A 27,989-nucleotide genomic window follows, 5' to 3' on the forward strand; every position below is an offset into this window, starting at 1 on the left:
AGAGGCTCCAGACTAAACCCACAGCGATTGGCAAATGACCAATCCATAAGACTCAGGGCAGCGCCTGAATCCACATAGGCATCGACGGAAATGGATGATAATGAACAAATCAGAGTCACAGACAGAATGAACTTAGACTGTAAAGTACTAATGGCAACAGACTTATCAACCTTTTTTGTGCGTTTAGAGCATGCTGATATAACATGAGCTGAATCACCACAATAAAAGCACAACCCTTTTTTCCGCCTATACTTTTGCCGTTCACTTCTGGACTGAATTCTATCACATTGCATTATCTCAGGTGACGGTTCAGATGACACCGCCAAATGATGCACAGGTTTGCGCTCCCGTAAACGCCGATCAATCTGAACAGCCATAGTCATAGACTCATTCAGACCAGCAGGCGCAGGGAACCCCACCATAACATCTTTAATGGCCTCAGAAAGGCCATCTCTGAACTTTGCAGCCAGAGCGCACTCATTCCACTGAGTAAGCACCGACCACTTCCGAAATTTTTGACAATAAATTTCTGCTTCATCTTGCCCCTGAGAGAGGGCCAACAAAGCTTTTTCAGCCTGAATCTCTTGGTTAGGTTCCTCATAGAGCAAACCCAATGCCAGAAAAAACGCATCCGCATTAAGCAACGCAGGGTCCCCTGGTGCCAATGCAAATGCCCAATCCTGAGGGTCACCCCGCAGGAAAGATATAATTATCTTGACTTGCTGAGCAGGGTCTCCAGAGGAGCGAGATTTCAGAGAAAGAAACAACTTGCAATTGTTCCTAAAATTCAGAAAACGAGATCTATCTCCAGAAAAAAACTCTGGGACAGGAATTCTAGGTTCAGACATAGGAGCATGTACAACAAAATCCTGTATATTTTGAACCTTAGTGGCAAGATTATTCAGGCTGGAAGCCAAACTCTGGACGTCCATGATAAACAGCTGGGATCAGAGCCATTCAAAGATTAAGAGGAGGAGGAAGTAGCCAGGCTGCAATAAGGCTAGGCAGCAAACTCTGAGGGAAAGAGAAGGGAAAAAAAAAAAAAAAAAAAACTTCCTCAGACTACTTATCCTCCTACTTCAGCCAATACAATTAACACTTTGTGGGCCGGTTATACTGTCATGATCCCAATGGCAGGGGATCACCAAAGGACAAGCACAGATACAAACAAGCTCTAGGGCGATGGAACCTGAGCTGACCGCGACCCTGAACCTAACACACAAATAAAAGTAGCCGGGGAACGTGCCTACGATGATCCTAGACGTCTCGCTCCAGCCGAAGATCTAACTTCCCCTATTAGTAGAAACACAGACCTCTCTTGCCTCCAGAGAAATCCCCCACAGAAATAGCAGCCCCCCACATATAATGACGGTGAAATGAGAGGAAAGCACATACGCAGTATGAAAACAGTTTCAGCAAAATGAGGCCCGCTAAAGCTAGATAGCAGAGGATACAAAAGTGAACTGCGCGGTCAGCGAAAAACCCTTCAAAAAACCATCCTGAAATTACTTGAACTCATGTGCCAACTCATGGTACATGAGGAGCAATTTCAGCCCACTAGAGCAACCAGCAGCAAGAATCACATATCTGCAGGCTGGACTAAAAACCAAATAAAGCAAAACACCAAAACAGGAAAATCCAAACTTAGCTTGACCAGAAGGTTCTAGGAGCAGGGAGCAGAGGTAACAAGACACACTGGATACATTGATAACCGGCGAGGAAATGCCAGCAAAGCCAGGTTAAATAGGAAACTCCCATATGCTGATGGATCAGGTGGAACCCAGAAACCCAGGAAAGACAAGTCACCCAGTACCATCAGTAACCACCAGAGGGAGCCCAAAAACAGAACTCACAACACATGGGGGACTATGAGCCATGCAGGGGGGACTATGAGCCATGCAGGGGGGACTATGAGCCATGCAGGGGGGACTATGAGCCATGCAGGGGGGAATATGAGCCATGCAGGGGGGAATATGAGCCATGCATACAGGGGGGACTATGAGCCATGCATACAGGGCGGACTATGAGCCATGCATACAGGGGCGGAATATGAGCCTTGCATACAGGGGGGAATATAAGCCATGCATACAGGGGGGGGGGGATATGAGCCATGCATACAGGGGCGGACTATGAGCCATTCATACAGGGGGGAATATAAGCCATGCATACGGGGGGGGATATGAACCATGGATACAGGGGGGGATATGAGCCATGCATACGGGGGGGATATGAGCCATGCATACAGGGGGGGAATATGAGTTATGCATACAGGGGGGGGTAATATGAGCTATGTATATGGGATAGGAGGGAGATGAGCCATGCATACAGGAGGGGGGGGGGGTCATTATACAGTATTGAGCATCATGTGTGGCCGTTATACGGTATGGACCATCATGTGTGGCCAATGGACATTATACAGTATGGAGCATCATGTGTGACCATTATACAGTATGGAGCATCATGTGTGGCCGTTATACAGTATGGAGCATCATGTGTGGCCGTTATACAGTATGCAGCATCATGTGTGGCCATTATACAGTATGGGCATCATGTGTGGCCATTATACAGTATGGAGCATCATGTGTGGCCATTATACAGTATGGAGCATCATGTGTGGCCATTATACAGTATGGAGCATCATGTGTGGTGGCCGTTATACAGTATTGAGCATCATGTGTGGCCGTTATACAGTATTGAGCACTGTGTGGCCATATTTTTGTTTGCTTATAATTATTGTATATGAAACAGTGTGATCAGCAGTGCTAAATGGCTGCGGTTGGGACGTGGATATGGGTGTGACTAGTTGTGAAATGGGTCTGGTCAGAGGCGTGGCCTAAAATTTGCCGCGGCGCACTACGCGCGCCGCAAACCTAATACCTCCTTCCCTTCAAAAGTTGGGAGGTATGGTACCACATTTGCCAGATCACGGCAAGTGCCGCAAATCCCATAGGGAATGAATGAGGCCGAACGCAGTGTTGCCGTAAGTGATCCATTACACGGCAGATGCAGAAAAACTGCCCGATCTGCTGCAAAAGGCTACTTTCACATCAGCGATTCTTGCCAAAGTCACTACGGATAGTGTCATACTCACCAAAAGGGGAGGCAGCACTAAAAGTGCCTAGGGCAGCAGAAACTCTAAATACGGCCCTGGGGGGCTACATTATATTCTGTGGGGGGACTGCATTATACTCAAGGTACTACATTATATTATGGGGGGCTACATCATACTATATGAGGGGTTACAGTATACTCTATGGGGGGGCTGCATTATATTCTGTGGTGGGGCTGCATTATTCTCTCAGGGGACTACATTATATTCTGTGGTGGGTGGCATTATACTATATGAGGGGGGCTGCATTATACCCTATGGGGTGCTACATTATATTCTATGGTGGGGACTGCGTCATACCTGAGAGGGTTGCATTATATTTTGTGGGGTGCTGCATTATATTCTATGAGAGGGGACTGCATTATATTTTATGAGGGGGCTACATTATATTCTGTGAGGGGGCTACCCCAACCCTTGCTACATTATTAAGACGTGAACTACCTTATATTATACCCTGATATTAGCGCTTTTTACCGCACAATTGGTGGTCTTGTATCTATTCCTAGGTAGCTACATAGTGGGCCCCAAGAATGATTTTCTCTGGTGGGCCCAAGGTGCTCCAGTCCGACGCTGGTCGAGGGAATGGGCAAAGTCGTGAGTATGGTTTAATTAAGAACATTAAAGGAGACTGTATCATTCATTCAATCAAAGGACTTTATTCTGAGTGTATGTGTTTTTATACAATATGACTATGGAGCTAGTAATGGGGACATTTTATTTACGCCTCTCCATTACTAACCTCGGGGCTTGATGTTATCTGACAATACAAAGGTGACATCAGCCCCCCCAACTATCACCCCACTTGCCACCGCTACAGGGAAAGTGGAAAGAGCGAGGCTAAGTGCCAGAATTGGCACATCTTAGAGATGTTCCTTTTCTGGGGAAGCTGAAAGCTGATGTTTTTAGCCTGGGCGGCCAGTATCCACGTCCTCTTCCTAGGCTATTAATATCAGCCTGCAGCTGTCTGCATAGCCTTTGCTGGTTATTAATTATAGGGGGACCGTAAATCATTTTTTCTCTGCTAGTTACGAAAATTACTCAGGAGCTCATGTCACATTTTCAGAAAAGTAATCTTTTATTAATTAAACACATGTACAGTAAGCTGCACACACTGTACTACTTGTATATGTCCCTGACAGTTGAATTGCCAGTTTTTCTTCTATCTATCTATGTAATATATATAAGTACTGCTCAAAAAAATAAAGGGAACACTAAAATCCCACATCCTAGATATCACTGAATGAAATATTCCAGTTGTAAATCTTTATTCATTACATAGTGGAATGTGTTGAGAACAATAAAATCTAAAAATTATCAACGTAAATCACAACTAAGATCCCACGGAGGTCTGGAGTTAACTAAGATCACACGGAGGTCTGGAGTTCGAAAGATGCTCAAAGTCAAAGTGGAAAATGAAGTTACAGGCTGATCCAACTTCAGTGGAAATGCCTCAAGACAAGGAAATGATGCTCAGTAGTGCGTGTGGCCTCCACGTGCCTGTATGACCTCCCTACAATGCCTGGGCATGCTCCTGATGAGGCGGCGGATGGTCTCCTGAGGGATCTCCTCCCAGGCCTGGACTAAAGCATCCGCCAACTCCTGGACAGTCTGTGGTACAACGTGACATTGGTGGATGGTGAGAGACATGATGTGCCAGATGTGTTCAATCAGATTCAGGTCTGGGGAATGGGCGGGTCAGTACATAGCTTCAATGCCTTCATCTTGCAGGAACTGCTGACACACTCCAGCCACATGAGGTCTGGCATTGTCCTGAATTAGGAGGAACCCAGGGCCAACTGCACCAGCACATGGTCTCACAAGGGGTCTGAGGATCTCATCTCGGTACCTAATAGCAGTCAGGCTACCTCTGGCGAGCACATGGAGGGCTGTGCGGCCCTACAAAGAAATGCCACCACACACCATTACTGACCCACTGCCAAACCGGTCATGCTGAAGGATGTTGCAGGCAGCAGATCACTCTCCACGGCGTCTCCAGACTCTGTTACGTCTGTCACAAGTGCTCAGTGTGATCCTGCTTTCATCTGTGAAGAGCACAGGGTGCCAGTGATGAAATTTGCCAATCCTGGTGTTCTATGGCAAATGCCAAGCGTCCTGCATGGTGTTTGGCTGTGAGCACAACCCCCTCTGTGGACATTGGGCACTCAGACCATCCTCATAGAGTCGGTTCCTAATGATTTGTGCAGACACATGCACATTTGTGGCCTGCTGGAGGTCATTTTGCAGGGCTCTGCCAGTGCTCCTCCTGTTCCTCCTTGCACAAAGGCTGAGGTAGCGGTCCTGCTGCTGGGTTCTTGCCCTCCTACAGCCCCCTCAACATCTCATGGTGTACTGGCCTGTCTCTTGATAGTGCCTCCAGCCTCTGGACAGTACGCTGACAGACACAGCAAACCTTCTTGCCACAGCTCGCATTGATGTGTCATCCTGAATGACCTGCGCTGCCTGAGCCACTTGTGTGGGTTGTGGAGTCCGTCTCATGCTACCACGAATGTGAAAGCACAACCACCATTCAAAAGTGACCAAAACATCAGCTAGAAAGCATTGGTACTGAGATGAGGTCTGTAGTCCCCACCTGCAGAACCACTCCTTTATTGAGTGTGTCTTGATACTTGCCAATAATTTCCATCTGTTGTCTATTCCATTTGCGCAACAGCATGTGAAATTGATTGTCAAACAGTGTTGCGTCCTAAGTGGACAGTTTGATTACACAGAAGTTTGATTTACTTGGAGTTTTTTTGTGTTATTTAAATGTTCATTTATCTTTTTGAGCAGTGTATATATTTTCTGACAAGGAGAAGTGGTCAAAATTACTAAAAAAAACTGTGCTTTCAGACCTCAAATAAAACAAAGAAAACAGTTCATAATCATTTAGAAACAACAATAATAATATTTTATCTCAGGAGGAGTTCGGAAATCAATATTTTGTGGAATAACCATGATTTTTAATCACAGCTTTCAAGCGTCTTGACATGCTTTCCACCAGTCTTTCCACCAGTCTTTCACACTGATTTTGGGTGACCTTATGCCACTCATCGTGCCAAAATTTAAGCAGTTTGATGGCTTTGTTTGATGGCTTGTGACTATCCATCTTCCTCTTGATTACATTCCAGAGGTTTTCAATGGGGTTCAGGTCTGGAAATTGGGCTGGCTATGACAGGGATTTGATGTGGTGGTCCTTCATCCACACCTTGATTGACCTAGCTGTGTTGCATGGCGCATTGTCCTGCTGGGAAAAACAGTCCTCAGAGTTGAGGAATGTTGCCTGAGCAGAAAAAATCAACCATTTTTTCAGGATAACCTTGTATGTAGCTGAAAATTAGACTCATCAGAGAAGATTACCTTACTCCAGTCCAATATGGTCCAATCCTTAGGGTCTTTGGCAAAATTCAGCCTGGCTCTCCTTTGCTTCTCATTGATGAAAGGCTTTTTTCTACCTTAACATGACTTGAGTCCTGCCTCTAGGAGCCTGTAACGAACTGTTCTTCTATGCACTTCACCCCAGCTGTCATTTGCCATTTCTTTTGTAGGTCACTTGATGTGATCCTGCGGTTGCTGAGTGACAATCGAATAAGATGACGGTCATCACGGTCAGTGGAGAGTCATTTTTGCCCTCTGCCGGACTTTAGCTTTGTTGTTCCCAATGTCTGCTGCTTGACCCTGTTGTATTTGACTGCCATCTTAGAAAGTTTAAGGATGGAGGCAACATGACACTCACTGTATCCCTCTGCTAGTAAAGCCAGAATTGAGCTCTTCTTTTCCTAACTCAAGACTTTTCTTTTCAACTCATTTGGCATGGTTAAAAGTTATTTTTTCATTCCTATTACTTTTGGGATATTACTAGCACTTGTTTTGTCATCCGGCTTGTCATATTGTAAGAGGATTGTGAACACCACAGCAGTGTTTTTTATATTTTCCTTCGTTAAATAAGATTTGGTTCAGGTGATCACCTAATCAGAAGCACATTAAGTAGAATGAGGTGGAATAGAATGTCTGTCAGACATGTAGAGAAGCTGATTTTTATAAAACTGTGCAGTGGTCTCTTAATATTTGCCAGAGCTGTATATATCTACTATGCAATCGTCTAATTCTGTCTGTGATTCCAAAACGCGTTGGATTGCGGTCCGTAGGGTGCTCCATAGCCATAGCCAGTCACGTGAGGTATCACGTGACCGTGACATCACACAAGGTCCTGCAGCTTCCTGCAACTTGTTGGCTGTTCGCCGGCTTTTGACCGGGAACACCTACACGCGGTAACTTGTTACCAAAAAACAGGGGCGTCTGTCACGGCGCCCCACCAGTAAGGAGGCCTTCTCTGTTTGGTGAAATCTGGCATGCACGAACTAGTGCATACCGCAAGGACCTTCCATATTTGGAACCACCATCGCTGCAGCATCATCCTGACACACAGGTAAATGAATAATAGGTGGCACTGAATATACTGTGTCAACTTTTACACTCCATTTAGGTGCATATATATCTATATATACATATATATATATATATATATATATATATATATATATATATATATCTAATATATAAAGCTGAATGTGTGTGTGTGTGTATGTGTGTATGTCCGGGATTGGCATCTGCACCGTCGCAGCTACAGCCACAAAATTTTGCACAGTCACACGTCTGGACCCCGAGAGCGTCATAGGCTATGTTGTGAGGCAAAATTTTAACCCCGCGCGTTCCAATTCACCAAACAATTTTGCCCCTATCTACCTATCTACATAATGGGGAAAAAAGTGAAAGGAAAAGTGTTGGAGGCGTCGCAGCTACAGCTACAAAATTTTGCACAGTCACACGTCTGGACCCCGAGAGCGTCATAGGCTATGTTGTGAGGTGAAATTTTAACCCCGTGCTTTCCAATTCACCAAACAATTTTGCCCCTATCTACATAATGGGGAAAAAGTGAAAGGAAAAGTGTTGGAGGCGTCGCAGCTACAGCCACAAAATTTTGCACAATCACACGTCTGGACCCCAAGAGCGTCATAGGCTATGTTGTGAGGTGAAATTTTAACCCCGCGCTTTCCAATTCACCAAACAATTTTGCTCCTATCTACATAATGCGAAAAAATGAAAGGAAAAGTGTTGGAGGCAAATTAACAGCTGCCACATGTGAACAAAGGGGACTTAAAGAATGAGAGCGATGGCGCCAAAGAGTATATACCGTACAGTTGCTAAGGTGGGGCCCCGACATGGAATACTCACCACACACGGGGATATAAACACACACACAAAATGCGCCACACACTACCACATGCTTGAACACATATTACCCTCAGCACACATTTCACCACAAATACACCAACCTCGCCACATAAAAGTCGAAAGACAAAAGTCGCCACTTAAACTCGCCACGCGCAGAACTCGCCACATGCAAAAACTAGGCTCTTGCAAAACTCGCCACAAGTGCAAAACTCACCTCATGGAAAACTCGCCACACGCAAAACTTGCACACGCGGAAAAATTGCCACATGCACAAAAGTTGCAACACATGCAAAAGTTGCCTCACACAAAACTTTCACATACTCAAAAGGCACCACACATAAAACTCGCCACGCGCAAAACTCGCCATGCGCAAAACTTGCTGCACACAACTTGCTACACTAACCTGTCACATGCAACTCGACACACAAAAAGTTGCTACACGCATGTTGCCACACAAAACTCATCTCACAAAAGTCGCTACATGCATGTCGCCACACGCAACTCAACACACACAACTTGACAAACGAAACTCGCCCTAAAACACACACAAGTCTGGTATTATCCTTCAAAAATAAAAATCTGATTAATAAGCAGACAAACTACAACAAATGTACCATATAGGAAATACGGCAGCTGTCAGTCACATGACCTGTCGATTATGTGTATGTGTGAGCTACTATATACTGCCAGGGGGGAGGGCTTCCTGTTGGCTGGGGATTTATCAGGCTGCCAATTTAGCTTACAAATACTGAGGTAAAAATACTGAGCAAATAACATGTGAACGAGGTCTAATACAGGAGGAGATGACACACAGATATATACTATATACAGGAGAGATGACACACAGGTATATACTATATAGAGGAGGAGATGACATACAGGTACATATATATACAGGAGGAGATGACATACAGGTATATACTATATACAGGAGGAGATGACACACAGGTATATACTATATACAGGAGCAGATGACCTACAGGTATATACTATATACAGGAGGAGATGACATACAGGTATATGCTATATATAGAAGATGACATGCAGGTATATACTATATACAGGAGGAGATGACACACTGATATATACTATATACAGGGGAGATGACACACAGGTATATACTATATACAGGAGGAGATGACACACAGGTATATACTATATACAGGGGAGATGACACACAGGTATATACTATATACAGGAGGAGATGACATACAGGTATATACTATATATAGAAGGAGATGACATTCAGGTATATACTATATATAAGGGAGATGACACACAGCAGGTATATACTATATACAGGGGAGATGACATACAGGTATATACTATATACAGGAGATGACATACAGATGTATACTATATATAAGGGAGATGACAAACATGTATATACTGAGGTGATGAGGTGAAAATGAGAGGTGTGAGGTGAAAATGAAAAGGTGTGAGTGCAAAATGAGAGGAGTGAGGAAAAATAGTGGAGTGATCAGAAAATGACAGATGTGAGGTTGAAATGACAAGTGTTAGGGGGGAATGAGAGGTGTGAGGGGGAAAATGAAAGATGTGATTGGGAAAATGAGAGGCGTGATGGGAAAATAAGACAAGTGAGGTGCTATAACTAACCACAGATATTTACTATGCCCAGGTAACGCCGGGCTCTTCAGCTAGTATATATATATATATATATATATATATATATATATATATTGTTGGGAATTCTTCCCACTATCTGGTCTTTTTGGGCAAATATGAACTCTGCATGTATTTAATTTAAAAATGGACAGAAAGGGTGATAGTGTCCTCTCAATTTGCAGCAAAGATGTGATTAAGTGCAGCGCCCCGGGTTATATTTTATATTTATTCTAGAAATTGTGTTGATGTCTGGTGAATGCAGTATCTGGGTGATTGCAGCAGATTTCAATGCAAGACACCCTACACAAGAAAACTGACACCATTCCCATGTTATTTAGGTGTATCCATAAAAAGGCCCACCAAAAAAGTTTGCCTCATCACTGAACATAATGTTCTGTGTAAACTGAGGGTCCTGTTCGTTTAGTGTGACTCCGGCCTAAGTCATAAATCTTTGTGACAGATTTAGTCCTGTGTGCAAAAATAAAATAAATTTATATTCCCAGATATTTCAATGTTTTTGTGATTTGAAGTTGCGTTTCTGTATGAGAACTTTCATATATAGCTAGAATTTTTGTCTGCAATCGAGTGGCAATGAGACCTCATTCTTGTTCTCAGTTTCTGTCCTGCTCCTCCAACATAAAGATTCCCAGTAGGACATATAGTGCACAGAAATAAGTACACCACATTAGAAGAAGAACAAGTGAATGTCCCGGGAATCTAATAGTTTGTAGACAACAGTAAATTCTTTTTATTCTGATCAGTTTTTTTCTTTTACAAACAAATCAGGAAGAAAACAGGATTTTCCATTCAATCTCTGGTGTTTGGACAACATGGGGGCCTTGGTCTGGTTGCTCCAGTTCCTGTGGAAAAGGGGTGACACTTAGAACACATAAATGCCAAAGGTAAGCAAAGAAAAACCACATCTTTAAAACTTCACATAAGGTATTTCAATAATTTTGTTACTGTTTATCTACAAAAAAAAGCCAAAATTCTGAATTATTTGTCTAACTTTTTCAAACCTAACCTGTCAGCAGGATTGTGCACAGTAACTACAGACAGTGTCAGGTCGGCGCCATTATACAGATTACAACGATACTTGGTGATGAAATCTGTCTTGTGGTTCTTGTTTAATCTTTATTTTCAGTTTTGAGTTAATGATATGCTCGTGCCCTGGGGCGGCCTGTCGGGGTCTTCATGTGGTGCTCTGATTAGGTAGTCATCTGTATGGCTTCTGACAGGTCACTGATCCCTCACTGACCTGCCCCTATTTTACATATTGCATTTAATAGTGTTGATATTACTGTTGATAATACTCTTGATATGTAATATTGTTGATAATACCTGTAATATTGTGGCTATTGTGTAGCTTACAAAATAAAATGTACATGTGTAAATTTCTTTCTCCCACAGTAAGAGGAGTTGTCAGAGGGGAGCTCGCAGTGAAGGACATTCAGCAGACGACCGAGACTGCTGGGTTAAAACAAAAATCCAGGACTGTCCGCTGTATCTGGGACAGTTGGGACTAGAGATGAGTGGATGCATTCTCGGGACGCCAGTCCAGTGTGCAAGTCAGTGTTACCTGGCGGCTGGATGGGAGGGCTTATATCGCTAAACTTCCAGCATCGCCGGCGAGACTTTTGATTAGTTTGGGCTGGAGCGACTTCACCTGTTCATCTTTAATTGGGACCTGGGGACTTTTTTTTTCCTTCATTCACAGTCGGAGCTGACAGAACTTTCTAATCTTTTTGTAGCGTCACTATATGACACCTGTCTGTAAGGCTGTGTTCAACACATTGCAAAAATACTATGTTTTTTGTTCTCTTCCTGATCCACACCAAACTACAGAATATCAATCTTCTCCGCCTTATTTAATGCGTTTTTGGTGCAGACGTGAAGGTGCGTTTTTAATGTGCTTTTTATAGTACAGAACAGCTTTGATTCTGCACATAAAAAAGTAACTGCAGTTTTTTACATGTGTTTTTTTTCAGCTCCACGGCGAATACGAGAGAGAAAAAAAGCAAACCCGCACAGTTCAGCCACATCCTTGGGCGCACAGTGGGCACTTTTTTATTAAAGTAGTTTTTATTTTTTATATTATAAATACTCTGTAATACAGATGCAAACAAGATGAAAATAAAAGCAAATGAGCAAAATTTCAAGGCACGACATATTATAGGTAAAATAAAGAGTGCAAAGGGTTAAGGATGTGAAGGGGACAGGAAAAATATGGTTTATTAAGGAAAATGGGAAAAAGGAAAGAGAAAAAAATTAAAGGGATAGAAGGAAAATGAAAAAGACTGATATGTACAGGATAGGTAATGGAAAGGGGTTATGATTAGTAATGAACGAATAGTGAAATATTCGGATTTGAGAAAATCATTCCGAATAATTTCTACTATTCTGGTATTCATACCAAATAACGAATAATAATAATAATATAATAATAATAATAATTTTTATTTATATAGCGCCAACATATTCCGCAGCGCTTTACAAATTATAGAGGGGACTTGTACATACAATAGACATTACAGCATAACAGAAATACAGTTCAAAACAGATACCAAGAGGAGTGAGGGCCCTGCTCGTAAGCTTACAAACTATGAGGAAAAGGGGAGACACGAGAGGTGGATGGTAACAATTGCTATAGTTATTCGGACCAGCCATAGTGTAAGGCTTGGGTGTTCATGTAAAGCTGCATGAACCAGTTAATTAATTTTTTTTTTTTTTTTTAATATAGGCCACACAGGGATCGTTAGGTTAATGCATTGAGGCGGTAGGCCAGTCTGAACAAATGAGTTTTTAGGGCACGCTTAAAACTGTGGGGATTGGGGATTAATCGTATTATCCTAGGTAGTGCATTCCAAAGAATCGGCGCAGCACGTGTAAAGTCTTGGAGACGGGAGTGGGAGGTTCTGATTATTGAGGATGCTAACCTGAGGTCATCAGCGGAGCGGAGGGCACGGGTAGGGTGGTAGACTGAGACCAGAGAGGAGATGTAGGGTGGTGCTGAGCCATGGAGTGCTTTGTGGATGAGGGTAGTAGTTTTGTACTGGATTCTTGAGTGGATGGGTAACCAGTGTAATGACTGGCACAAGGTAGAGGCATCGGTGTAACGGTTGGTGAGGAATATGATCCTGGCAGCAGCATTCAGGACAGATTGGAGCGGGGAGAGTTTGGTAAGAGGGAGGCCGATTAGTAGAGAGTTACAATAGTCCAGACGAGAATGAATAAGTGAAACAGTAAGAGTTTTTGCAGAGTCGAAAGTAAGAAAAGGGCGAATTCTAGAAATGTTTTTGAGATGCAGGTAAGAAGAGCGAGCCAGTGATCGGATGTGGGGGGTGAATGAAAGGTCAGAATCAAGGATGACCCCAAGGCAGCGGGCATGTTGCTTTGGAGTAATGGTGGAACCGCAAACGGAGATGGCAATGTCAGGCAAAGGTAGGTTAGTAGAGGGAGAAAACACGAGGAGTTCAGTTTTTGACAGGTTTAGTTTCAGATAGAGGGAGGACATGATGCTAGAGACAGCGGTAAGACAATCACTGGTGTTTTCTAATAAGGCAGGCGTGAGATCAGGAGAAGAAGTGTATAGTTGGGTGTCGTCAGCATAGAGATGGTACTGGAAGCCAAATCTACTGATTGTTTGTCCAATAGGGGCAGTATACAAAGAGAAGAGGAGGGGGCCTAGGACTGATCCTTGAGGAACCCCAACAGTAAGGGGAAGGTGAGAGGAGGAGGAACCAGCAAAACATACAGTGAAGGATCGGTCAGAGAGATAGGAGGAGAACCAGGAGAGAACGGTGTCCTTGAGGCCGATGGAGCGGAGCATAGTGAGGAGGAGCTGATGATCCACAGTATCAAATGCTGCAGAGAGATCCAAGAGAATTAGCATGGAGTAGTGACCATTAGATTTAGCTGTTAGTAGGTCATTAGAGACTTTAGTGAGGGCAGTTTCAGTAGAGTGTAGAGAGCGGAAACCAGATTGAAGAGGGTCGAGAAGAGAGTTATCTGAGAGATAGCGGGTAAGACGGGAGTGGACCAGGCAACGAATACAATGCAAGTCAATGGGAAAGCCAAATATTTTTTCTGCTGAACCCAACAAACAGGTTTGGGGGTATGGGAAAAAAAGCTGAATTTGATGGGAAAGAGCTAAATCTAAATGGGAACAGAATAGAGAAGATGCCTGCATGCCTTTCTGACTCACATATAGTATCTGGGAATAATGTTGTCAGACTATTGCGCTAGTCTTATGGATTTATAAGAAGACCTACCAAACCAAACCAAAATTTTTTTTAACCACTTTACAATGTTCGGTGTAATAGAACGCCCATGTCGGAATCCCTCCCTTTGATGTGGGCTCGCTCCGGCGCTGAGCCCACATCTTTCCCGGCACATGTCAGCTGTTTTGAAGGGTTTGGAAGGTAAGGGATGGGCGTCAAGACAACATACAAAAAAGAACATTTGGGCTGCATTTAGGTTGGGTTGCTGTCATCCGTAGGGCTTACAAAGGAAATACAGGCCTTATTCAATTTTAGAAAAGTCAACCTGTCTGCATTTTCTGTTGACAGTCTTGTGCGCCTATGCGGTATGATTGCACTGGCCAAACTAAAAACCCGCTCAGACAACACACTTACGGCAAGGCATGGCAGCAAGGATAGGTCGGGTCAAGTGTGCAGCTTGGATAACCAATAGTTAAAAGGCACTGAAGAATTAGGAAGCACGCTGGTGTAGCAACCCAGGAGTCCAGATGCCACAATGGCATTGCCTCCCTCACAGGGTGATGTCAGGCCGGAAGCAAGGAGGGAGGGATCCCTTGGCCAGGTATACACAGCATGCAACACAGTTCCTGCTCCGGGCCAGCAGGGGGAGCCTGGACTCAACTTCAGGGGAGGTGCTCTCTCTGGTCATGAGGAGGAAGTTAGTTTGGAATTTTCAGTTGGTCAGTGCTGGGGACTGCAAGAGTGAGGAGCTCGTCCCCAGACTAGAGTTGCAGTCTGAGTCAGAGAGGAAGAGAGAAGTATAGGAAAGCTTGCTAAGAGGAGCTGTGACCATGCTCATCTCAGAGCTCGGCACTAGAATTGGACACCGGAGTCTGTGGCTGCAGGGTACCACGGTCCCAGCAGCTAAATCCGGAGGCAGGGGATTGCAGGTCCCCTGGCCCCATCACACACCTAAAGGCACAGCAGCAGGTTAGAGCCCGGAGACGCCAACGAGGAGCAACACCTGTGAAAAGGCTTAAGCTGCCTGCCATGCGAGTAACATTTTCTGTCAGAAAGTGAGAGGAACAGAGGACTGAACATAGCTTTAGGCAGCAAGGACCACAGAGAGAGAAGCGCAGAAAGGAGGCCTCCAACCCACCTGGCTGAGTGGATCCTAAGTTGCTTCAGGCTGCCTGGACCTCCATTGTCATCTGTAACCAGGGCTCCGGTCTGCACCTCTATGCATCCAGTAAAGGTAAAGGAAACTACAACCCCACTGTGTCCTCAGATTTGTTTGCTCCACCATCTGCACTGCACTACAACCACCATCATCTCATCACTTATACATACAGTTGCCCTAGGGTCTAGCTCTACCTGTGGAGAGCTGTACCAACTCTGCTGCATCACCAACAGCCCCAGCGGACTGTGAAGCAGAGTCGGCTAAAACCTTTATTGCCGAATACCACAGGTTGCATCACAAACTATTTCATTTATCCCCTCTACTATTTCCCTTTTCATTTTAATTGGATGCCCAGGGCCACGGACCAGTTCACTTCCCCTTTAAGAATATTGCCCGGCCTGGTACTGAGTACCCCATGGCCCTTGGGGGCACTCCACTGGTATGGTCACTTAAATACTCCTTCACCATCTTCGTCAGCTTTTCCCTCCATGTAATAGTTACATCCACAGATAGCCCTTGCTGATGTGACGGTTTCATGAAAATGGCCTGGTTGGTGGACATTTTCTCCCTGCCTGAGTTGCTCCTGGTGTGCATGCTCTTCTCCTGTAATTCTTGTGGGTGAAAAGAGCTGGTACCTCTGCCAGCAGTGTTGTTTGAGGGTAATCTTTTCAGTAAGTCTTCAACAATGGCCCTCTGGCATGCCCTGAAAATTGTACGTCTGACTCCGACATGAGAGAAGGAAATTTTGCTTTGTACCATGGGTCAAGAAAGGTGCACAGCTAGTATTTCATGGTGGACAAAATGTCTTTCACTCGAGGTTCTTGGCAAAGGCATCTGGACATGAACTGTGCCATGTGTGGCAGACTGCAAAGAGTCAAACATTCAGTGTCCCCACCAGGATGAACCCTAACCATCCTCTCCTCCTCACGATGCCTCGCCTCCTCCTCTTCATGCCATCCATGGTGGACAGGCATGAAGCGAGGATTGGGAGTCCTGTTCCTCCTCATCCTGATCCCCCTCCTCCTTCTATTCCTCATCATCACCCAATGTGGCCTGAGAATATTGTGTGAGGCTGGGCTGTGTGGTATCAGCCAATGTAAAATCTTGCTCCATAGCCACCAGCTCGGCATTCAAAGCTTCCTCTTTGTACCGTGGGACTGCCACCATCAAGCGGTCATGAAAAGACTCAGTTCCCACCACCGAAACTGCAACATTTCCAGGGCTAGAAATCTGGCAATGTGGGTGTTTGGTCCTGTGGGTGGGTGGTTGGATATTTCTGCTTCCTGTTAAAAGTCTCTGGCAGTGACAACTGAAAGCTGCGCTGGGACAACGAATAGGACACGGTTGCTCATTGTTGTGTCTGTGTAACCGCAGGTTATGAGACATCAGTGCCTGCTTCCTGGACAGCAGATTGGGAAGGCCATAACAAAGGGGAAGTGGCAGCGGTTACACCCTGATACACAGATTTTGTACCCAGGTGTTCTGCCTACCTACTGAGGTGCTTGGCTACCATGTGATTCTGCATGCTGATGTTTCTTACATTGGTAGTGTACTTGCCTCTTCTCAGCTTGGTATGGCAGATGCTACAAATTACAGTTTTTTTGTCTGAAGGACTTTAAAAAAAAAAAACTGCCATACAGGTGAACAACACACCCTTTGCCTGTTATGTAGCTGAGGGGGGGGCTTTGTGGAATAGTTGACCAAGTTCTCCCTCTGATCAAACCACCAGCTCTTCTTGCATTTTTTCGTGCTACGGATCCATCGCTCTCTGCACTTCTGTGCTCACTATTCGTGCCATCGTGACAGGTTGGATCAGTGGCCTAATCATCAGCTACGTCATCTTCCAATTCATCGATCTGATCATCTTTCTGAGTTGCGATTTTAGGCTGACCTGATGGCAACTGTGATTCATTATTATACTGCACCTCTTCAGACATGAATTGAAGTTCCTCAACGTGGCTTTGTTCTTGCTGTGGATGCTCAAATGTTTGTGCATCACTGCACTCCACCTCCTCATGACCCTCTTTATTGGTGCATGGGGAGAGGCCAGAATAATTACAAGGGAATGTAAACAGTTCCTCAGCTTGGCCAGCTTTGGGGTCATGTGTCTCCTGTGACTCTTGATGGGGGCAGGAAGGAGGACCAGGTTGAGGATTGTGAGGCCCAGCCTCTTGGCTACTGAGACTGGACTGAGTGGAAGACTTGGTGGTACTGCTTGTCAACACACTGGAGCCTTTGTCTGCCATCCAACCCACAATATCCTCGCACTTGTCTGGGTTCGACAGTGGTGTAGCGCGCAGACCGAATTTTGACAGAAGGCTAGAATAAGATAAGGTTACCTTCTGATCTGTCACACGGCCTTGGCAGGCACCCCCACATTCACGTCCTTGTTCTGTAACGTCACTCTTTCCTATATTGAATGCGTTATGAATGAAAAATTTCCTGGCTTTATTTGTCCCTCACAGAGGTGTTATGTACAAATTCCCTGTATCTAGCAATGCGTGGGTAATTTTTTTTATAGCTATCACCTTTATTATACATGACAACAGCAGACTCAGGTAAATTACTGGTAAATAGTAATGTCCGTGTATGTCAGCAGGCTTTACGTCAGTTGAACAACTGCTAGATTAATGTATGCTATTTCACCAATAGCAGAGTAAAAAAAAATTGATATCGCCTTTATTAGACACGCCAACAGCAGACACAGGACATTTACTGTAAAATAGTGACGTTTGCATATGTGAACAGGCTTTAAGCCAGTCACACAATTTCTAGATAAATATACTCTATTTAACCAATAGAAGAGTTTTTTTTTATATCGCACATCGCCTTTAGTGCACACGCATCAGGTCAATTACTGGTAAATAGTGACGTTTGCGTATATCAACAGGCTTTATGCCAGTCGCACAACTGCTAGATAAATATACGCTATTTAACCAATAGAAGAGTAATTTTTTTATATTTCCTTTATTACACACGCCAACAGCAGACTCCAGTAAATTACTGTTAAATAGTGACGTTTGCAATAGTGATGAGCGAATATACTCGTTACTTGAGATTTCCCGAGCACGCTCAGGTGACCTCCGAGTATTTTTTAGTGCTCGGAGATTTAGTTTTCATCACCACAGCTGAATGATTTACATCTCCTTGCCAGCTTGATTACATGTGGGGATTCCCTAGCAACCAGGCAACCCCCACATGTACTTATGCTGGCTAGTAGCTGTAAATCATTCAGCTGTGGCGAAGAAAACTAAATCTCCGAGCACTAAAGAATACTCGGAGGTCACCCATGCATGCTAGGGAAATCTCGAGTAACGAGTATATTCGCTTATCACTAGTTTGCATATGTCAGCAGGCTTTAGACCAGTCGTAGAACTGCTAGATAAATATACGCTATTTCAGCAATAGGCAAGGAATATTATTTAGCTCTAAAAAAAAGATGTTTAGTATGTGCTGGTACTGAGAAATATTATTTAGTTCTACAAAGAACTATTTTGTATATTATGGCACTGGATATGAAACCCTAACTCTTTCTCTACTCCCAGAATCTGTTCCTACACTATACATAACGCAACCTAGCAGAGATCTGCAGCATGTACTTGCAATGCTAACACCCTACCTGCCCTTCCCTCTCTCTCGTATTAAAGGGACTCTGTCACCTGAATTTGGAGGGAACAATTTTCAGCCATAGAGGCGGGGTTTTCGGGTGTTTGATTCACCCTTTCCTTACCCGCTGGCTGCAATATTGGATTGAAGTTCATTCTCTGTCCTCCGTAATACATGCCTGCACAAGCGGACCCCAGCAATGGAGGAGATGGAGAAATTTGTTTCTCCGCCTCCTCCGCAGCTGTGCTCTGATCATCCCTGTGCGAGAGAATCGGAGCACAGACGCATGACACTCGGCTCCTGCTCTGCTGCGAGCAGGAGCCAAGTGTCATTAGCATATCGCATCAGATACAATACGCCAGTGTGACGCCGGCCTTATAGTAAGCGCTAGAGGACTAGATACCTTAGGGGTGACAGAATGTATGTGTGCATCTACGGAATGTAGCTATGTTTGCATTTTCAATTTCTATTTGTACAGTTTTTTTATTTATATGGATATCAGTCTATGGCATTGGTTTTAACATATCATGTACTGGAAAACGGGGGAAAAAATTCAAGTGCGGTGAAATTGAAAAAAAAAGTGTAATTCTACAGTTGTTTTTTTTAAATCATGTTCACTAAATACAAAAATTGACCTGCCATTATGATTTGCCAGGTCATTACGGGTTCATAGACACCAAAATGTCTAGGTCATTCTTTATTTAAAGGGACACTGTCACCTGAATTTGGAGGGAACAATCTTCAGCCATGGAGGCGGGGTTTTTGGGTTTTTGATTCACCCTTTCCTCACCCGCTGGCTGCATGCTGGCTGCAATATTGGATTGAAGTTCATTATTTGTCCTCTGTAGTACATGCCTGCACAAGGTGCAATCTTGCCTTGCGCAGGCGTGTACTATGGAGGACAGAGAATGAACTTCAATCCAATATTGCAGCCAGCATGCAGCCAGCGGGTAAGGAAAGGGTGAATCAAAAACCCCAAAACCCCGCCTCCATGGCTGAAGATTGTTCCCTCCAAATTCAGGTGACAGTGTCCCTTTAACCCCTTCCCGACCTTTGACGCACCGTATGCGTCATGAAAACCTGTGCCATTCCGACCTGTGACGCAGCATATGCGTCATGGCCGGATTGGGCTCCTGCAGGCCGGGTGAAAGGGTTAACTGTAATTTCACCCTGCCTGCAGGGACAGGAGGAGTTGTACTTTAGCCCAGGGGGGGTGGCTTCACCCCCCCGTGGCTACGATCGCTCTGATTGGCTGTTGAAAGTGAAACCGCCAATCAGCGATTTGTAATATTTCACCTAAAAAACTGGTTAAATATTACAATCCAGCCATGGCCGATGCTGCAATATCATCGGCCATGGCTGGAAACACTGATGTGCCCCCACCCCACCGATCGCCCCCCCTGCCCCCCCTGCCCCCCGATCTGTGGTCCGCTCCCCTCCATCCTGTGCTCCGCTCCCCTCCATCCTGTGCTCCGCTCCCCCGTCCTCCTGTCCGCTCCCCCCGTGCTCCAATCCCACCCCGTGCTCCAATCCAACCCCCCTGCACTCCGATCCTCCCCCCGCACTGCGATCCACCCCCCCGCACTGCGATCCACCCCCCCGTGCTCCAATCCACCCCCCGTCTTCCGATCCACCCCCCCGTGTTCCGATCCACCCCCCATGCTCCGATCCACCCCCCGTGCTCCCCACCACATGCCATCATAGTTACCGAGCCTCCCGGGGTCCGTCCGTCTTCTTTCCTGGGCGCCGCCATCTTCCAAAATGGCGGGCGCATGCGCAGTACGCCTGCCGAATCTGCCGGCCGGCAGATTCGTTTCAATGTGAATTTTGATCAATGTGATGAAACCTCACAGTGATCAAAATAAAAAAAAACAGTAAATGACCCCTCCCTTTGTCATCCCCATAGGTAGGGACAATAATAAAATAAAGAATTTTTTTTTTCCACTAAGGTTGGAGTTAGAACTAGGGTTAGGGTATGTGCACACGTATTCTGGTCCTCTGTGGATTTTTCCGCAGCGGATTTTGATAAATCCGCAGTGCTAAACCGCTGTGGATTTATCACAGATTTACCGTGGTTTTTCTGCGCATTTCACTGCGGTTTTACAACTGTGATTTTCTATTGGAGCAGTTGTAAAACCGCTGCGGAATCCGCAGAAAGAAGTGAAATGCTGCGGAATGTAAACCGCTGCGTTTCCGTGCAGTTTTTCTGCAGCATGTGTACAGCGATTTTTGTTTCCCATAGGTTTACATTGAACTGTAAACTCATGGGAAACTGCTGCGGATCCGCAGCGTTTTCCGCAGCGTGTGCACATACCTTTAGAATTAGGCTATGTGCACACAGGGCGGATTTGACTGCGGATTCACAGCAGTGTTCCATCAGGTTTACAGTACCATGTAAACATATGGAAAACCAAATCCGCTGTGCCCATGGTGCGGAAAATACCGTGCGGAAACGCTGCGTTGTATTTTTCGCAGCATGTCAATTCTTTGTGCGGATTCCGCAGCGTTTTACACCTGTTCCTCAATAGGAATCCGCAGGTGAAATCCGCACAAAAACACTGGCTATCCGCGGTAAATCCGCAGGTAAAACGCAGTGCCTTTTACCCGCGGATTTTTCATAAATGGTGCTGAAAAATCTCACACGAATCCACAACGTGGGCACAAAGCCTTAGGGTTAGGGTTGGAATTAGGGTTGTGGTTAGGGTTAGGGGTGTGTTGAGGTTAGGGTTGTGGTTAGGGGTGTGTTGGGGTTAGGGTTGTAATTAGGGTTATGGCTACAGTTGGGATTAGGGTTAGGGGTGTGTTGGGGTTAGTGTTGGAGTTAGAATTGAGGGGTTTCCACTGTTTAGGCACATCAGGGGTCTCCAAACGCAACATGGCGCCACCATTGATTTCAGCCAATCTTGTATTCAAAATGTCAAATGGTGCTCCCTCACTTCCGAGCCCCGACGTGTGCCCAAACCGTGGTTTACCCCCACATATGGGGTACCAGCATACTCAGGACAAACTGCGCAACAATTATTGGGGTCCAATTTCTCCTGTTACCCTTGAGAAAATAAAAAATTGCTTGCTAAAACATCATTTTTGAGGAAAGAAAAATTATTTTTTATTTTCACGGCTCTGCGTTGTAAACGTCTGTGAAGCACTTGGGGGGTCAAAGTGCTTACCACATATCTAGATAAGTTCCTTGGGGGGTCTAGTTTACAAAATGGGGTCACTTTTGGGGGTTTCTACTGTTTAGGCACACCAGGGGCTCTGCAAACGCAACGTCACGTCCGCAGACCATTCCATCAAAGTCTGCATTTCAAAAGTCACTACTTCCCTTCTGAGCCCCGACGTGTGCCCAAACAGTGGTTTACCCCCACACATGGGGTATCAGCGTACTCAGGAGAAACTGGACCACAAATATTGGGGTCAAATTTCTCCTGTTACCCTTGGGAAAATTAAAAAATTCGGGGCTAAAAAATTATTTTTGAGGAAAGAAAACGTATTTATTATTTTCACGGCTCTGCGTTATAAACTTCTGTGAAGCACTTGGGGGTTGAAAGTGCTCACCACATATCTAGATAAGTTCCTTTCGGGGTCTAGTTTCCAAAATGGGGTCACTTGTGGGGGGTTTCTACTGTTTAGCCACATCAGGGGCTCTGCAAACGCAACATGACGCCCGTAGAGCATTCCATCAAAGTCTGCACTTCAAAACGTCACTACTTTACTTCCAAGCCCTGGCATATGCCCAAACAGTAGTTTACCCCCACATACGGGGTATCACCGTACTCAGGAGAAACTGGACAACAAATATTGGGGTCAAATTTCTCCTGTTACCCTTGGGAAAATTAAAAAATTCTGAGCTAAAAAAATCATTTTTGAGAAAATATTTTTTTTTTTTTATTTTCATGGCTCTGCGCTATAAACTTCTGTGAAGCACTTGAGGGTTCAAAGTGCTCACCGCACATCTAGATTAGTTCCTTTGGGGGTCTATTTTCCAAAATGGGGTCATTTGTGGGGGATCTCCAATGTTTAGGCACACAGGGGCTCTCCAAACGCAACATGGTGTCCGCTAATGATTGGAGCTAATTTTCCATTTAAAAAGCCAAATGGCGTGCCTTCCCTTCCGAGCCCTGCCGTGCGCCCAAACAGTGGTTTACCCCCACATATGGGGTATCTGCGTACGCAGGACAAACTGGACAACAACATTTGAGGTCCAATTTCTCCTATTACCCTTGGCAAAATAGGAAATTCCAGGCTAAAAATCATTTTTGAGGAAAGAAAAATTATTTTTTATTTTCATGGCTCTGCGTTATAAACTTCTGTGACGCACCTGGGGGTTTAAAGTGCTCAGTATGCATCTAGATAAGTTCCTTGGGGGGTCTAGTTTCCAAAATGGGGTCACTTGTGGGGGAGCTCCAATGCTTAGGCACACAGAGGCTCTCCAAACGCGACATGGTGTCCGCTAACAATTGGAGCTAATTTTCCATTCAAAAAGTCAAAAGGCGCGCCTTCCCTTCCGAGCCCTGCCGTGTGCCCAAACAGTGGTTTACCCCCACATGTGAGGTATCGACGGACTCGGGAGAAATTGCCCAACAAATTTTAGGATCCATTTCATCCTATTGCCCATGTGAAAATGAAAAAATTGAGGCGAAAAGAAATTTTTTGTGAAAAAAAGTACTTTTTCATTATTACGGATCAATTTGTGAAGCACCTGAGGGTTTAAAGTGCTCACTAGGCATCTAAATAAGTTCCTTGGGGGGTCTAGTTTCCAAAATGGGGTCACTTGTGGGGGAGCTCCAATGTTTAGGCACACAGGGTCTCTCCAAACGCGACATGGTGTCCGCTAACGATGGAGATAATTTTTCATTCAAAAAGTCAAATGGCGCTCCTTCCCTTCCGAGCCTTACCATGTGCCCCAACAGTGGTTTACCCCCACATGTGAGGTATCGGTGTATTGCCCATGTGAAAATGAAAAAATTGAGGCTAAAAATAATTTTTTTGTGAAAAAAAAGTACTTTTTCATTTTTACGGATCAATTTGTGAAGCACCTGGAGGTTTAAAGTGCTCACTATGCATCTAGATAAGTTCCTTGGGGCGTCTAGTTTCCAAAATGGGGTCACATGTGGGGAAGCTCCAATTTTTAGGCACACGGGGGCTCTCCAAACGCGACATGGTGTCCTCTAAAGAGTGCAGCCAATTTTTCATTCAAAAAGTCAAATGGCGCTCCTTCCCTTCCAAGCCCTGACGTGCGCCCAAACAGTGGTTTACCCCCACATATGAGGGATCAGCGTACTCAGGACAAATTGGACAACAACTTTCGTGGTTCAGTTTCTCCTTTTACCATTGGTAAAATAAAAAAATTGTTGCTAAAAGATCATTTTTGTGACTAAAAAGTTAAATGTTCATTTTTTCATTCCATGTTGCTTCTGCTGTTGTGAAGCACCTGAAGGGTTAATAAACTTCTTGAATGTGGTTTTGTGCACCTTGAGGGGTGCAGTTTTTAGAATGGTGTCACTTTTGGGTATTTTCAGCCATATAGATCCCTCAAACTGACTTCAAATGTGAGGTGGTCCCTAAAAAAAATGGTTTTGTAAATTTCGTTGTAAAAATGAGAAATCGCTGGTCAAATTTTAACCCTTATAACTTCCTAGAAAAAAAAATTTTGTTTCCAAAATTGTGCCGATGTAAAGTACACATGTGGGAAATGTTATTTATTAACTATTTTGTGTCACATAACTCTCTGGTTTAACAGAATAAATATTCAAAATGTGAAAATTGCAAAATTTTCAAAATTTTCGCCAAATTTCCGTTTTTATCACAAATAAACACAGAATTTATTGACCTAAATTTACCACTAACATGAAGCCCAATATGTCACGAAAAAAACATTCTCAGAACCGCCAGGATCCATTGAAGCGTTCTTGAGTTATTACCTCATAAAGGGGCACTGGCCAGAATTGCAAAAAACGGCCAGGTCTCTAAGGTCAAAATAGGCTGGGTATATACCTAATAGGAATATACTCACCCTCGGAAGCGCCCTGCTTCCTTCCGACAGCCTTCCTTCCTAAGAATCAGCCCTTCCAGGACCTTCGGTGACGTCGCGGGTGACGTCGCGGCTTGTGATTGGCCGCGCGAGCGGTCACATGGGCGGCCGCGCGGCCAATCACAAGCCGCGACGTCACCCGCGACGTCACCGAATGTCCTGGAAGGCTGATTCTAAGGAAGGAAGGTTCCCGGTTAGTACCAGGGCGCGTCAGAGGGTAAGTATAAGGATATTTTTTATTTTAATTCTATATTTTACACTTAAATATGGATCCCAGGGCCTGAAGGAGAGTTTCCGCTCCTTCAGACCCTGGGAACCATGGAAACCCAATGCACTGCATTGGGTTTCGAGTTTCGGCCGACCCCGACCCCGACTTTTTTATAGGATCGGCCGATTTCACTCGACCCGACTTTTCCAAAAGTCGGGTTTCGTGAAACCCGACCCGATCCTATAAAAGTGAAGGTCGCTCAACCCTACAGGACACTGATTTCTTGTAACTTCTTTTTTTTTGTAAATAATTCTTTATTTTTTCAAACAGAAAAGGCATATGCAATGCAAATTATGTCAAAGTTAAAATGAAGATAAATGTAACGATAGATACAGGTGCAAAAGAAGGCTTCATGGTCAGTATGAGTTGAAATTCAGACAACAGAAAACAGGTGATCATTACATGAGTAGACAAGCAAGTCCATCTTGAATTAAATGGCTGAAATAGGGAACAGTAAAGTGATGGGTTACTGAAACGAAAACATATAGTGAAAAGAATAATAGGAGACCTTATGGTGGCAACGGAGTAAGGCCGGCTTCACACTTGCGAGTTTTACGGACGTAAGAGCGCAGAAACTACGTCCGTAAAACTCGCAAAAAATACGGCACAATTATTCTCTGTGCCTCTGCTCCTATCTGCCGTATTTTACTGATCAGTATTATACGGCTTTCTACGGCCGTACAAAATCGCAGCATGCTGCGTTTGTCACCGTACTGCGCAAGAAATACGCCAATGAAAGTCTATGGAAGCGTGAAAAATACGGATTACACACGGACAAGCAGTGTGACTTGCGAGAAATACGCAGCGCTGTTAGAGAGAAAAGCCGGCAATTCAGTGCGGTGTACAGAAATATCACACTGACAGCTTACAGTAGAATAGGTAGAATAAATGTGTACACATAGAATAGGTATATATATATATATATGTCAGTGAGACACATATATGTATATATATTAATATTTTTTCCAGCGCTATACAGCTTGAAAGCCGGTAATTCAATTACCGGCTTTTTCTTTCTCCTTCCTAAAACCCAACATGATTTGAGACATGGTTTACATACAGTAAACCATGTCTTCTCTCCATTTTTTTTGCAGATTCCACACTACTAATGTCAGTAGTGTGTATCTGCAAAATTTGGCCGTTCTAGCTCGTAAAATAAAGGGTTAAATGGCGGAAAAAATTGGCGTGGGCTCCCGCGCAATTTTCTCCGCCAGAGTAGTAAAGCCAGTGACTGAGGGCAGATATTAATAGCCTGGAGAGGGTCCATGGTTATTGGCCCCCCCCTGGCTAAAAATATCTGCCCCCAGCCATCCCAGAAAAGGCACATCTGGAAGATGCGCCTATTCTGGCACTTGGCCACTGTCTTCCCATTCCCGTGTAGCGGTGGGATATGGGGTAATGAAGGGTTAATGCCACCTTGCTATTGTAAGGTGACATTAAGCCTAATTAATAATGGAGAGGCGTCAATTTTGACACCTATCCATTATTAATCCAATCGTAGTAAAGGGTTAAATAAAAGACAAACACAATATTTAAAATTATTTTAATGAAATAAAAACAATGGTTGTTGGAGTATTTTATTCTACGCCCAATCCAGTCACTGAAGACCCTCGTTCTGTGAAAGAAAAAACATAATAAACCAACAATATACTTACCCTCCGCAGATCTGTAACGTCCAACGATGTAAATCCTTCTGAAGGGGTTAAAACAGTTTGCAGCAAGGAGCTTTGCTAATGCAATGCTACTCCTCGCTGCAAAACCCCGGAGAATGAGTCTAAATATAGATCAATGAGCTATATTTAGCTTCATTTGCGGTGAGGCGCCCTCTGCTGGCTGTTCATAGATCGTGGGAACTTACCTAGAAGGCTCCCAGGCTTTCTAGGTAATTTCCCACGATCTATGAACAGCCAGCAGAGGGCGCCTCACCGCAAATGAAGCTAAATATAGCTCATTGATCTATATTTAGACTCATTCTCCGGGGTTTTGCAGCGAGGAGTAGCATTGCATTAGCACAGCTCCTTGCTGCAAACTGTTTTAACCCCTTCAGAAGGATTTACATCGTTGGACGTTACAGATCTGCGGAGGGTAAGTATATTGTTGGTTTATTATGTTTTTTCTTTCACAGAACGAGGGTCTTCAGTGACTGGATTGGGCGTAGAATAAAATACTCCAACAACCATTGTTTTTATTTCATTAAAATAATTTTAAATATTGTGTTTGTCTTTTATTTAACCCTTTACTACAATTGGATTAATAATGGATAGGTGTCAAAATTGACGCCTCTCCATTATTAATTAGGCTTAATGTCACCTTACAATAGCAAGGTGGCATTAACCCTTCATTACCCCATATCCCACCGCTACACGGGAATGGGAAGAGAGTGGCCAAGTGCCAGAATAGGCGCATCTTCCAGATGTGCCTGTTCTGGGGTGGCTGGGGGCAGGTGTTTTTAGCCAGGGGGGGGCCAATAACCATGGACCCTCTCCAGGCTATTAATATCTGCCCTCAGTCACTGGCTTTACTACTCTGGCGGAGAAAATTGCGCGGGAGCCCACGCCAATTTTTTCCGCCATTTAACCCTTTATTTTACGAGCTAGAACGGCCAAATTTTGCAGATACACACTACTGACATTAGTAGTGTGGAATCTGCAAAAAAAATGGAGAGAAGACATGGTTTACTGTATGTAAACCATGTCTCAAATCATGTCGGGTTTTAGGAAGGAGAAAGAAAAAGCCGG

General features: G+C 44.4%; 1 protein-coding gene across 1 annotated transcript in view; it reads left to right on the forward strand.

The window, feature by feature from the left end:
- Positions 1–27,989, forward strand: part of ADAMTSL5 (ADAMTS like 5) — a 207,308-nt gene that overhangs the window by 32,955 nt on the left and 146,364 nt on the right. Inside the window, exons 2-3 of the mRNA XM_069736430.1 lie at positions 6,448–6,506; positions 10,754–10,869. Of these exons, the coding sequence (XP_069592531.1) occupies positions 6,448–6,506; positions 10,754–10,869 (175 nt within the window). The remainder of the gene's footprint in view (positions 1–6,447; positions 6,507–10,753; positions 10,870–27,989) is intronic.

The sequence above is a fragment of the Ranitomeya imitator genome, chromosome 1 (genome assembly GCF_032444005.1).
Source record: "Ranitomeya imitator isolate aRanImi1 chromosome 1, aRanImi1.pri, whole genome shotgun sequence".
Taxonomy (NCBI): domain Eukaryota; kingdom Metazoa; phylum Chordata; class Amphibia; order Anura; family Dendrobatidae; genus Ranitomeya; species Ranitomeya imitator.